Source organism: Canis lupus, chromosome 5 (genome assembly GCF_003254725.2).
Source record: "Canis lupus dingo isolate Sandy chromosome 5, ASM325472v2, whole genome shotgun sequence".
In the NCBI taxonomy this organism is placed as follows: domain Eukaryota; kingdom Metazoa; phylum Chordata; class Mammalia; order Carnivora; family Canidae; genus Canis; species Canis lupus.
Genome location: NC_064247.1, coordinates 19,453,411 through 19,466,879, shown reverse-complemented (window position 1 = coordinate 19,466,879; position 13,469 = coordinate 19,453,411). Strand labels below are relative to the sequence as shown.

The window sequence follows — 13,469 nt, the reverse complement described above, 5'->3', positions numbered from 1 at the left end:
ATTTCTACCGCTGCGACATCTGAGGGAATGATGGCTATGTGTACAAACTGAGCCAACGGAATAGTAATTCTTTAAGGAAAAAACCAGAAACATCACGGGTAACAGGAGGGATGGATTAACCAAGGTAAAGTTCATGTACACAACAGATCGTTATGTAGTCATTAAAATAACATTCCTGAAAAAAATATTTTCCTAAAATGAACTAGTACACGGCTGTGAAAGTGAATGCCCGAGAGCTTTAGGATCAACATGGAGAAATCTCAGAGCTATATCCTGTGTGTTGAGGGATGCGTACAGCTGTGGTCTTATCTGTGGGGAAGGGAGGCTGTGACTGGAATGGGGACAGCAAGGCCTGGAGAGCACAGGGACCCCACCATTTATTTCTAAAGCTGGGTGCTGAGTGCAGCAATGTGGGCTACTCTCCACTCTTTGTCACAAGAACTACATTAAAAAAAAATTCAGTAGCAGTAATCTCTGGCTTATTTATAAAGCATACGTAATCCTACTATGAATATCTTCTGAAGATTAATGTTTGTAAAAATCCCTTGTATGAATAGAACTCCGCATCCCAACACACTCCTCAGACGAAAACCCCTCAGGAAAGACCCAGATGAACCACTCTGGAATGAACGTCCTGGGGAGACAACAGCCTCTGGCTTCCCTCCCACTCCCCCAGCGAGGCGGGGATTCCATCAGCAGGGTGAGCACACAACTGGGTGGTGCCTTTAGGATCAGGTCACACTGTTCCATCAACGTGCTACCTGGAGTCAGGGCAAGACTGCTCTGCTCTCGACTTGATCTGCTCTCTCCTCTTCCCACCTCACCTGTGCCCTCCCACAGTGGGGCCACTCTCACTCTGCTGACGTGGCCCTGACTCTTCCCAGAACTTATGCTCTGCCATGGCAAACTGGCTTCACATTTCCAAGTCACTCCTCTCTACCTCCTCTCCTCGCCCAAATCTGGATTTCCCCAAAGACACCGCCATTCTTAAAAAACCTCCAAGTGTGAGCTGATTACATTTCCCAATCCAGTATCCACATGACACTCTGGTATCTGCTTCTTCTGTGTCACTTAATTCCATCCCCCTCCTCCACTCATCAAAGTTCAGAACTTCAGAAGAATCTTCGAATCCCCTCTCTTTCTTAACCATGCACATCCAAGGAGGAAGAAGTCACCTGGACTCTGGGGTGCTCCTTAGAACCACCTCCTCCTACTGTCCCTATCAAGTGCCCTCATGGGTCTCCCCTCACTGCTCACCTGGCTCATTGCACAGGGTCTCTCTGCCTCTAGGGCCTCCCCTGTACCACTTCACCTGCCACACAGGTTCCTGTCTTCCTAACAGGACTGAAATAAAGCTCCTGATTCACTGACACCTGCCATAGGTTAACAGCTCTTCTTCCTTCCCCAAGTCCTTTCTGTACCCAACCCAACAGGACACCCTGTTAGCTCTGCCCTCTGAATAAATCAAGAATGCACTTCCATGGCTACTAGCCAGGTCCAGGCCAGTGTCACCTGCCCCATGGACAAGTCTGGCAGCCCCCTGCAACGTTCACTCCACCTGTCCCTCACCCCCTGCCCCCGTTCTGCACTCCTCACAGCAGCCACAGCGAGCCTTATAAGACACAAGTCAGAGTCACTCCTCTGCTCAGAGCCCTCAGTGACTCCCCAGCCTCACCTCCAGTGACTCTTCCCTCTGCTCCTAGCATCCCAGCCGCTCGAGCCTCCTGGATGCCCCAGGAGCACATCAAGCCTGCTCCGACCTTGGGGCCCATGCTCTGGGGTTTCCCTCACCTGGAATGTTCTCCCCCAGAAGCTGCCGGCCTCACTCCCTCACCTCTTACATATCTGGCACCTGCTCCAACCTCATCCTCCTGGGCAAGGAGGCCTAACCTACCTTGCTGCGCCCTGCTCCAATCTCTCCTGCAGCAATTTTGCTTTGCCTTAACCTGCTCCTACTTCTATCACACCAATTGCAACCTAGCATGTTATATACATTTAGCTGCTTAATTAACTAGTTACTTCTGCAGTTTACTGCTCCTTGTCAGTCTTGCTTCACAAAAATTTAAGTTCCATAAGAGCAAGGCCCTGTCTTGGTTCTATTCATTCCTTTATCTTAAGGGCCTAGAATAGAGCTGGACATACAGTGAGTGTTCAACTGATATTTGGTGAAGGAACACAAGCACTTCCAGCCCGGGGACCCCTTGGCTATGCAAGCATCTTCTCTCTAGTGAGGCAGTCCTCTATTCCATCTCTACACCGGTATCTAAGGTCACACCCAGGATATGTCAATTCCTGAGACTTGGCCAATTCTCAGACCTCAAATTCAAAAATTCTGCTCTTGAACCATAACCTATCCTCTGGCAATACTGACCCAAGCACCCCCAGGACATCTGTTCTGTAACTTCATCAAGGACCCAAGCAAAAGGACGCTTCCTGTTCTCCCAAATCACTAGTCCTTCCTGTTTTCATTCCTCTCTCTCTCTCTCTAGCTTTGATTCCATGGTCTTTAACCATACTTCATTAACTCCTCAGACTTTCATCAAACCCAGGAAATTTAGGAAAACCTAAATTAAGTTTCATTTTCCACTGAAGAGTCTCAGAGTGCTGCTAAGAAGTCCTGAGGAAAACATGCCCTACTGACATCGCTATGCATCTAAGGTCAACACACTCAAGTAGACATGCCGATTCTAGAAATCCCACTATTGTATCCTGGTGCCAATGGGTTTCCCCCTGACCACGGCAAGCCTCTTTTAACTTCCGAGTCCATCCTTTCTCCATGGCTTCAGAAAGTGGCTGCTCAGGTCACAAAGATGATGACTTTAAAGTACCTCAACTGTAGTCTGCAGCCCTCATCTTCCTTCCCCCCTCCCCTACCACTCTCCTGCCCCTTTCCTACTCAGGACCAAGCCCTCGCTGGGGGCTTTACATGCCCTCTGCCCAGGCTCACTCAAGAATCTTGCTCAGTGGTGACCTCTGCTCCTTTCAACATGCCCACAAGTGTGAAGGTTGAGGAGGCTGTGAATGCAGGTAAGGTGCTCAACCTCTCTACTCACCCCACAAAAGGAATGACCGATGTCTCTAATTCCACATTCCTTCTGACGTGCTATTCACAACACAAACACCAGTCATCTTTAAATAGAAGTGGCATCATTTCAGCTTCTCTGCTCTAAACCTTCCAATGCTTTCCTACCTCATGTACAAATCTTAAGTCCCCATCATGACCCCCAGCACCCCCTCACCTCCACTACCTTTCTGATATTGTCACTGTCTGTTCCCCACCCTTGAGCACTCAGTTCTGTCTTCTTCCTATTTCTCAATACGTTAAGCAAGTTCTTGAACCTGGGCCTTTGTACTTGCTCTTCCCTCTGTCTGCAGGGTCCTTTCTGTAATTAGAGGACGCATTCCCTCACCTCCTCAGGCCTCTGAGCAAACACCCATCTGATCAGAAAGGCCTCCTTCTCCGTCCAGCTTCTCTACCCTCACTCATGTTTATGGCACTTCTCACCACCTGATACATATTTTACTCTCTGTCCCATTCTTTTCAAAGGAAACTCTAATAGAGCAATGGCTCTGATTTATTCATGCTGTTCCCTCAGTGCAAACACAGTGCCAGGCACAGTCAGCTGAATGAGTCCAGATCTGACGTGTGGAAGGGGAGGTCTCTGTTTCTGGCTGAGCAGCTGGGTAGATGTCAAATGCCGTGAAGGACAAGACTGGAGGGGCAGGATTATCTGCTGCTCTGTGGCCATGTTAAGTTTAAAGGCACCTGGGAGTTATTTCTAGAAACTCTCTCTAGAGCATTTCGTCCACTCCCTTGGCTTTATCACCATCTATATACTAAAGATTCCCAGAGCTGCATCTATAGTCCAGTTCTTATTACCAAATTACAGATTCATGTAGTTAACTGCCTACATGTTTCTTCACGTGACACACTGAAGGCAGCACAGGTAAAACTGAAATGAGATCCCACTCTTCACGCACACCCAAATATTCCTCTTCTGGCCTCAAACAGTACTATCACCCACCTGGTTCCTCAAACTAGAAACCCTGGAGTCTTTCTCAACTCTCAACCCTATATCCAACTGCCCCACCAATCCTGTAGATCTGATCTCCTACCTAACTCTAGAATGCTTGTATTTCTCTCCTTCCATGGCTACACACTTCTCTGTTGCAAGCCACCATCATTTCCTGCCCGGATATTTCTGACCGCATCCCAGCCAATGCTTTTTCCTTACAAACTCTTGCTTGCTCTGCTGCAACATGTGATTCAGTAAATGCTGATCCAAAACACCTATTCACCATCTTTACAACTACAGGATGTTCTGTTTTTAGTATTGCCCAATTTGGACACCAGAGCATCTAAATCCAAACACAGGAAATCAACCAAAACACAATAATACCATGAAGAAAATAACACACCCCAGTCTTACATATCTGTTTTCATTTTTTTAAGATATGTTTCTCACATTTCAGTTTAATAAATTACAAAATTGTTTCTGGAAGACACAGTTGTCTCTTAAAAATATCATACCTGAGGGGTACCTGGATGGCTCAGTCAGTTAAGCATCTGCCTTTGGCTCAAGTCATGATCTCAGGGTCCTGGGATGGAGCCCCGAGTTGGACTCTGCTCAGTAGGGAGTCTGCTTCTCCCTCTCCTTCTACCCCTTCCTCCCATTTGTGCTCTCTCTTTCAAATACATAAAATTTTTAAAGAAAAAAAATCATACCTGTATAACAGCACTAAACCAACACGTATTGCCAATATTCTTCAGCCCAACTGGCCACCCATCAACTCTCCTCCAGTCATTAGGATTGGGATTTTCTCCCCAGACTTCACAGCGTTTTCTCTTGGAGCGTTTAGTTTCTGCAGAGGCTGCCTCGTGCATCCTGTATGATGCCGTTACACCACGTATCCAAAAAGGAAAAAGTTAAGGAACAATGTATTATATATGCAGAATGTTGGTAATCTTTCATAGATAATTCAAAATGCCAGATAAACTATTTACTGACTGGGCTGGGTCATTGCTGGCTATACAGTAACTATAAAATTATAATGCAAGTGAAAAGTAAGGTTTAGACATAGATGTTAATCCTTCCATCAGAGATTACTACTTATAAGGCCCATGATGGAAGCGAGCTGATGCTCAAGACTATTTATGGCTACTGTATTGAAAGTTTTAGATTTCAGCAACAGTGCCTGATCTCAGACCTTGCCACTGAGAGAGGCAAGAGAGACACTCAACTAAAGATAAGAGCCTTTAAACTGCCGAGCACACAAAACCTGGCCTTATGTTTCCCTGAAAGAACAACTCAGTGGTGTGAGGGAATAAACATGTCCAGAAACTGACAGGCCACCACTGGAACTGGATGTTTACGAGCAATACCAGACAATCACCAAATTGGCACCAATTCAAAAAAGATATCCTTGGTCACTCCTGAGACAGGGTAGTTGAGTGATAACTTTCATTTTCAAAGAGCTGACAACATGACCCTTGAAGTTTACAAAGGCTCTGGGTTTATAAAGGGAATATATAATGTTAGATGCTTGTACCAGGATGGGGTTTCTACCTCTAGCAATTGTAAACTACAAAAGCTTACAGACTTCTATTCAAAGACTCCCAGGTACTGTAAGACCCTTATCATATTTGGCTTTGCCAAAAAGTAAACCCAAGAGTAAGTAGCCTAATGTGAACTTAAATTATCCTCTAAAAGAAATTTCATTTGGATGCAAATAAAAGAGGTCGGCAGAATGATCCCTCAGTGGCATCCACAGCTCTTAACCTTTCCACCTACATGCTAATGTGGGGAGCTAATGACAAATTATAACAATAACCTGTTCAGATCTCTTCCATCAGCTTGAATTTTGGGGGATTCCAGTAGACTTAAAGCAATGGCAGCCTGAAGATCATCTTTGTTATCATGAGTAAGGTCTATCACTTCTGTAAGATAAATAGAAATTTAATTAGTCTACATGTAGGCACCAATGTCCTTCTGGCTGCATGGTAGGAAAAAAGGCAAAAACATTCACAAAACCTGATATGCTCCCTAGCTCTCACTACAGTGGCTCATCTGTGGAACAACTTTATCACTCTATGTCAAAGTCACACGTGTAACCCACAGTTATATGGCAAACTTAAGACGAGCCAATAAGCTGTGAAAATGCAATGAATACCCACTTCTGCAGTCTTATTCCTGTATCTTGCAGGTTAAGTTGTCTCTTTACTTGTCATCATAAAATGTCAGCTAAGTATTGAACATTCAAGGTACAGATATTTTCAATCTCACACAAACTATTTTAGAGGATAGAGGACATACTCCCCAATTTATTTTATGTAGCCTGTATAACACCTATCCCAAACCAGCCAAGAATAATAAGAGAAAGGAGAAACAACAAACTCACACACAATCACAGATGTAAAAAGAGAAACATGGTATTAGCAAATAAAATCCAATAATGTACCTCAAAAATCAGATATTAAGACCAAGTTGAGTTCACTGCAGAATGCAATACTGAGTTAACATGAGAAAACAGACCAGCAGGATATGCTTAGAGGAATCATCACCCTTACCAGATACAGAAAAAGTATTTAATAACAACATTCACCCACTATTCAGGAATAAAAACCCAAGCCAACTGAAAAGAAAAAAGAATATTCTTAGGCTTAGAAAAAGTAGCCATGAAAAGCTCACAGCAAACTTTATACTTAACTGTGAAAGGTAAAACCCAAGGTAAAACCACTTAAATCCAAGACTGTGGGGATCCCTGGGTGGCTCAGCAGCTGACCGCCTGCCTTCGGCCCAGGGCCTAATCCTGGAGTCCCAGGATCGAGTCCCCCATCGGGCTCTCTGCATGGAGCCTGCTTCTCCCTCTGCCTCTCTCTCTCATTAATAAATAAATAAAATCTTTTCAAAATAAAAAATAAAATAAAACCAAGACTGAGACAAAAATGTCTACCATCATGACTTTTATTCAGCAGGGTTCTGAATGTTCTGGCTAGTTCAATAAGAAAATAAAAGAAACTAGGGGCGCCTGCCTAGGTGGCTTAGTCACTTAAGCGTCCGACTCTTGGTTTTGCTCAGGTCATGATCTTAAGGTCGTGGTATCAGGCCCTGCACCAAGCTCTGTGCTCTTCTCCCTCTGCCTCTACCCCTCTGTCATTTCTCTCTCAAATAAATAAATAAAACTTAAAAAAATATAGAGAAGGATCAGTAAATAAGAAACACAGCTGTCATAACTCACAGATAATAATCACCTATGAAGGAAATCCAAAATAATCTACAGAAAATAGCTATAAATAATAAGAGGTGATGAGCTAAAAGATCAATGTACAAAAGTTAAGTGAACTTCTACATATAAGCAATGAAGAATATTTAATTTAAAAAGGAAAAAAACTCAAAAAGAACACAAAACTGCAGTAATCAAGAGTGTATGCTTCTGGCATTAGAACAGGCATATAGATCAATGGAAAAAAAGAACTAAGAGTCCAGAAATAAACCCTCCTATTTATGGTCAATTGATTTTTTTAAATGTACACAATCTGCCCACCACGGAGTCCAATGCAGAGCTTGAACTCACCATCCTGAGATCAAGACCTGAGCTGAGATCAGATGCTCAATTGACTGAGCCACACAGGTGCTCCAATGGCAAATTTATTTTTTTGACACAGGTGCCAAGACAATTCCACAGGGAAAAAATATCTCTTCGACAAATGGCACTGGGACAACTGGATAGTCACATGCAAAATAGTGACTTTTAACTCCTACCTCCCACCCTTTACAAAGATGAACTCAAAGTGAAACAGGTGCCTCAAGATCAACTCTTAAAAGAAAACAGAGGTGCAAATTTTCATGATCTTGGATTACACAATGGTGTCTTAGAAATGATGACGACAGCCAAAGGCTGTCACTAATATTAATATTAATATTAAAATTATAATATAATATATACATATATAATACCTTATATTATATAATTATAATTATAATATAGCTGATAATATTCTGAACACACTAACAATTTTAAAGACATAAGAAGAGGGCAATGGGATGGGACTTGCTTCTTCGATATGACAAAATAGACTATACACGCAACACTATCTGTAACACAGTCATGCCAATTAAGCATCTAAGTCTATAGGAAAGACAAGGGACAGGAAAATCCATTGAAAAATAAAACAGGAAAACATTTTACATTGGCAATGGATAAACAACCACAGAAAAATAGATAAATTTGACATCATCAATATGAAAAACATTTAGGCTTCAAAGGACACCATCAAAAAAGTGAAAAGACAACTCACAGAATTTTTATAAATCATGTATCTGCTAAGACACCTATATATGGAATATGATTTAAAAACTCCTGCAACGGGATCCCTGGGTGGCGCAGCAGTTTGGCACCTGCCTTTGGCCCAGGGCGCGATCCTGGAGACCCGGGTCCCACGTAGGGCTCCCGGTGCATGGAGCCTGCTTCTCCCTCTAGGCAGAGGCTGTGTCTCTGCCTCTCTCTCTCTCTCTCTCTCTCTCTCTCTCTGACTATCATAAATAAATAAAAATTAAAAAAAGATTGAGGTTCATGCTCAGCCAAACCTTTAAAAAAATAAAATAAAAACTCCTGCAACACAATAAAAAAACAAATAGCCCTATATTAAAAATGGGCAAAGAATCTGAATAGATATTTCTTCAAAGAAGATATACAAATGGCCAATAAATACATGTAAAGATGCTCAACATCATTAGCCATTAAGGAAATGCAAATCAAAGCCACAATCAGGTATCAGTCTGCACCCATTACTATGGCTACTATCAAAAACAAAAAACAAAACAGGAAAAGTAACAAGTGTTGATAAGGATTTGGAGAAACTAGAACCCTTGTGTGTTGTTGACTACAAAATGGTACAATTGCTATGGAAGTTTGAAGAACTGAGTTTGGCAGTCCTTCAAAATGATAAACATAAAAAAAAATGATAAACATACAAAGCTTCAGGACACTGGACTTAGCAATGATTTCTTGGATATGAAACCAAAAGCCCCAGAACAAAAACAAAAACGGACAAATGGGACTAAATCAAACTTAAAAAATTTTTTATGCATGAAAGGTTACAGCCAATAGAATAAAAAAGCAACCTACAGAATGGGAGAAAATATTTGCCCATCAAATAGCTGATGAAAGGATTAATATCTAGAATATATAAAGAACTCCTACAACTCAGTAACAACAACAAAATAATAAATAACCCAATTAAAAAATAGGTAAAGGACTTGAATAGATGTTTCTCCAAAGATAACATGCAAATGGCCACCAAGCAGATGAAAAGATGTTCAATATCACTAATCATCAAAGAAACTGCAAATCGAAGCCACAATGAGGTATTACCGCAAACTCATCAGGATGACTATTAAAAAAAAAAAAAAATCAAAAAACACCATACAAAATAACTAGTGTTGGTGAAGATGTGGTGAAACTCTGGAATGCTTGTGCACCACTGGTGAGGTTGTAAAATGGTGCGGCAACTGCTCTGGAAAACAGTACTGAGGTTTGTCAAAGAAATAAAAATAGAGCCACCACATGAGCCAGCAATGTCACTTCTGGGTATGCATCCAAAAGAAATGAAAGCGGGGTCTCAAAGAGGTATTTACACACCCATGTTCACAGAAGCACTATTTCAAACAGCCAAGTAGTGAAAACAGCCCAAATATCCACCGATGAATAAATGGGTCAACAAAATGTAGTACATAGATACAACAGAGTACAATTCAGCCTTAAATGGGAAGGAAATTCTGACGTGTTACAATATGAACCTCGAGGACATCATGCTGCGTGAAGTAACTAGTCACAAAAGATTCCATTTAAAGGAGGTATTCATTCAGAGTAGTCAAAATCATACAAAGTGAAATGGTGGCTGCCAGGAGCTGAAGGGAGAAAGGAATGAGAAATTACTGTTGAATGGATACAGAATTTAGTTTTGCAAATGAAAAAGTTCTGGAGATAGATTTCACAACAATATGAATATATTTAACACTACTGAACTGTACATTTAAGAATGGCGAAGATGGTAGATTTTATATCATTTGTTTTTTACAACTAAGAAAGAGAATCCCAACTAATAGATTATGAAGTGATGATAGAATATTACCATTTTGAAATCTCCAATAAAATAAAGAATCTCAGCAATAAACACCAATGGCTGCAAAAAATAGTAGGTGGGGGATTTTATAAACAAATATAGCTGATAATATTCTGAACACACTAACAATTTTAAAGACATAAAAAGAGGGCAATGGGACAGAACTTGCTTCTTCGATAGACAAAACAGAAGATAGACTATACACGCAACACTATCTGTAACACAGTCATGCCAATTAAGCATCTAAGTCTATAGGAAAGACAAGGGACAGGAAAATCCATTGAAAAATAAAACAGGAATGAAATCAGCAAATTTCAGAACATGTAAAATATGACAGAACAAAGGATTTAATTTCTTTGGACCTTAAACTGCAAGAAAAAAGGCGGGATTATTGATAAAGAGTCTCTTAAAAGACATTCAAACATATTTAATGCTTTAATGTCATCTGAATCATTATTTTCACAAGCCAACTGCAAACATATTGTTACTGAGACAATCAGGGAGATTTCTACATTGGCATTTGAGCCAGATTAAGGAATTACTCATTTTTAAAGGGTGACAATGTTGCAGCTATGAAAGTAGTCCTCTTTTAGAAATATTAAAACAAGAAAGTTAAACACAGGACCGTTATATGACCCAGTAATCCCATTCATGGGTACATAACCCAAAGAATTAAAAACAGATACTCGTGGTGCCTGGGTGGCTCAGATGGTTAAGCATCTGCCTTCAGCTCAGGTCATGGTCCCAGTGTCCTGGGATAGAGTCTGGTTCCCTGCTCAGCAGGAAGGCTACCTCTCCCTCTCTTTCCCTCTGCCTTTGCCTCTCCCTTGCTTGTGGTCTCTCTGATACTCAATGAAATAGAATGGGAAGGGATCCCTGAGTGGCGCAGCAGTTTAGTGCCTGCCTTTGGCCCAGGGCACGATCCTGGAGACCCGGGATCGAATCCCACGTTGGGCTCCCGGTGCATGGAGCCTGCTTCTCCCTCTGCCTATGTCTCTGCCTCTCTCTCTCTCTCTCTCTGTGTGACTATCATAAATAAATAAAAATTAAAAAAAAAAAAGAATCTATTTAAAAAAAAAGAAAAAGAAATAGAATGGGAAACATGAAAATCCAATGTAACGCATAGCTGATACTACAGATCGTGATCAAATAAAGCCTTCTTAATAAAAAGCACCAGGATAACTGAGTAGCTGTACGGGAGGGTAAGGGGAATGAGGAATCAAACCGTATCCTTACTATATGCCTTGCCCCCTCCCCCACTTTAAATAAGTTAAAGAATGTGAAAATCAAACCATCACAATTTTAATATCCTATGACTTCAGGGTATAGAAGGAGTTCTTAAAAAACACAAATCACAGAAAAAGACATAAATGTATCTACAATAAAATTTAGCTATTTAGTTATAATTTAGTACATCACCATAGTGTGAAAACACAAGTCAAGTCATTGATAGGGAAAAGATGCATGCAACACACAAATCCAAAAGAATGGGTTATTATCACATATGTATAAGGTCAGTATCAAGAGATGTATCTTATTATCAGTAAGATAATATCAGGAATCAATTAGAAAAAAGCAAACAAATAGAAAAATTGAGGCAGAAGACACAAAGAAATCTCACAAACATGAATGGTCAGAAGGAAAAAGATGCTCAATCTCATTACCAATGTAAAAAAAAATTCACTGAAAATTCACAAGACGTTTTATATCAAAAATATGGGCAATGATTTTATAGACTAACAAGTTTGAGAGCAATAGTTATTGCCAAATCCTGTTAGTGGGATTGTAATAAATAGTTAAAAGAATCATTTTGGAAAATATTGCCCATAAAATTGAAGACAAGCGTATTTTACTACCCATCAATTACACTCCTAGGTACATACATTAAAGAAGCCCTTGCATACATGTAATAGAAACATGAATCAAATGGCTCACAGCAGCCTTTTTTATAATAGCAATAAATATATTAAAAAAAAGGAAACTACCCCAAGTCAATAAACAAATACATAAAATTGTAGCATATTCACCCATAAAATACTACACAGCAGTGAAAGTAGAGGAACTAGTTATAAACTTCAACAGAAATGAGTTTCAAAAAGAAAAATGTATAAATAAAATTTAAAAAGAAAAAAGGGGCAGCCCCGGTGGCCCAGTGGTTTAGCACCGCCTTCAGCCTGGGGTGTGATCCTGGAGATCCTGGATCGAGTCCCACATCAGGCTTCCTGCATGGAGCCTGCTTCTCCCTCTGCCTGTGTCTCTGCCTCTTTCTCTGAGTGTCTGTCATGAATAAATAAATAAAATTAAAAAAAAATAGCCTTTAAAAAAAAAAAAGAAAAATGTTGGGATGCCTGGGTGCTTCAGTGGGTTAAATGTCTGACTTTTGGTTTTGGCTTGGTCACCATCTCAGAGCTGTGAGATGGAGCCCAATGTCGCGCTGCACACTCACCCAAGAGCTTGCTTGGGATTCCGTCTCCCTTTCCCTCTGCCCCTCCCCCCTCCCTCTCTAAAATAAACTTTAAAACTCTTTAAAAACAAAAAATGTTGATTGAAAAAAATCACTATTTGCACTGAAATATATATACAAGGATACTCTTAGCAGCATTATTCAGAGTAGCTCAAAACTGCAAAAAGTCCAATTATCCATCAACTCCATCTGCCCTAGCTGATGGCTCCCTCCTCCTGGAAGTCTCCTTGGCTTTCAGAGTCCCATTCTCCCAGCTCTCCCAGCTCTCCTGGTCTTTCTCCCTGGACACTGTCCACACTGTCCACCTGCCCCGGCCTCTGATCACTGGGAGTGTCCAATGATTAGTCACTGAACCCATTCCCTCCCATGCACCCCCCAAAAGCTCACCCGGTCTCCTTCACATCCCAGTCACAGGTTTATGATTCCAAGTCTTCTCTCTCTGCAGCCGGATCTCTCCCCTGAGCTGTATGCTTGGATCCCCACTGCCTTTCTGACACTCCACCTGATGTCTGGCAGGTGCCTCAAACTCAGCATTCTTTTCATCTGCCACCCATCTGCTCTAGCGGCAGTCATTCCCAGGGTGCTTAGTATAACTCCAGCATTTTCATTGCTTAGGAAAAAAAACCCTGCAGCTATCTTAAGTCCTCTCTTTCTCATGCCACTTATTCCACGATAAGCACAGCCCCTTCAGCAGGCGCCCCTCACCCTCCCCACCACTACCCCCTGGCCCATGCCGCCAGAACCCGCAAAACCTCCTGACTGTCTGGGGCTCCCCGCTCTGACCCATGTTTCACGACCTCACCCCTGCAGTTCTGTTCTGAACAGAGCTGTCAGAATGACCTTTAGGAAATGGAAACCAGTGTTCCTCTGCTCCAAGAT

The 13,469-nt window shown here is 41.6% G+C and overlaps 1 protein-coding gene across 11 annotated transcripts in view; it reads right to left on the bottom strand.

Annotated features, from left to right (window-relative positions):
• The window catches only part of USP28 (ubiquitin specific peptidase 28), a 64,811-nt gene that overhangs the window by 28,914 nt on the left and 22,428 nt on the right, over positions 1-13,469 (bottom strand). For all 11 annotated transcript variants that reach the window (XM_035715993.2, XM_035715992.2, XM_035716000.2 and 8 more), the window contains 2 exons: positions 5,833-5,938; positions 4,727-4,886 (listed from right to left, as the gene is read on the bottom strand). In XM_035715993.2, coding sequence (XP_035571886.2) covers positions 4,727-4,886; positions 5,833-5,938 — 266 coding nt within the window. The remainder of the gene's footprint in view (positions 1-4,726; positions 4,887-5,832; positions 5,939-13,469) is intronic.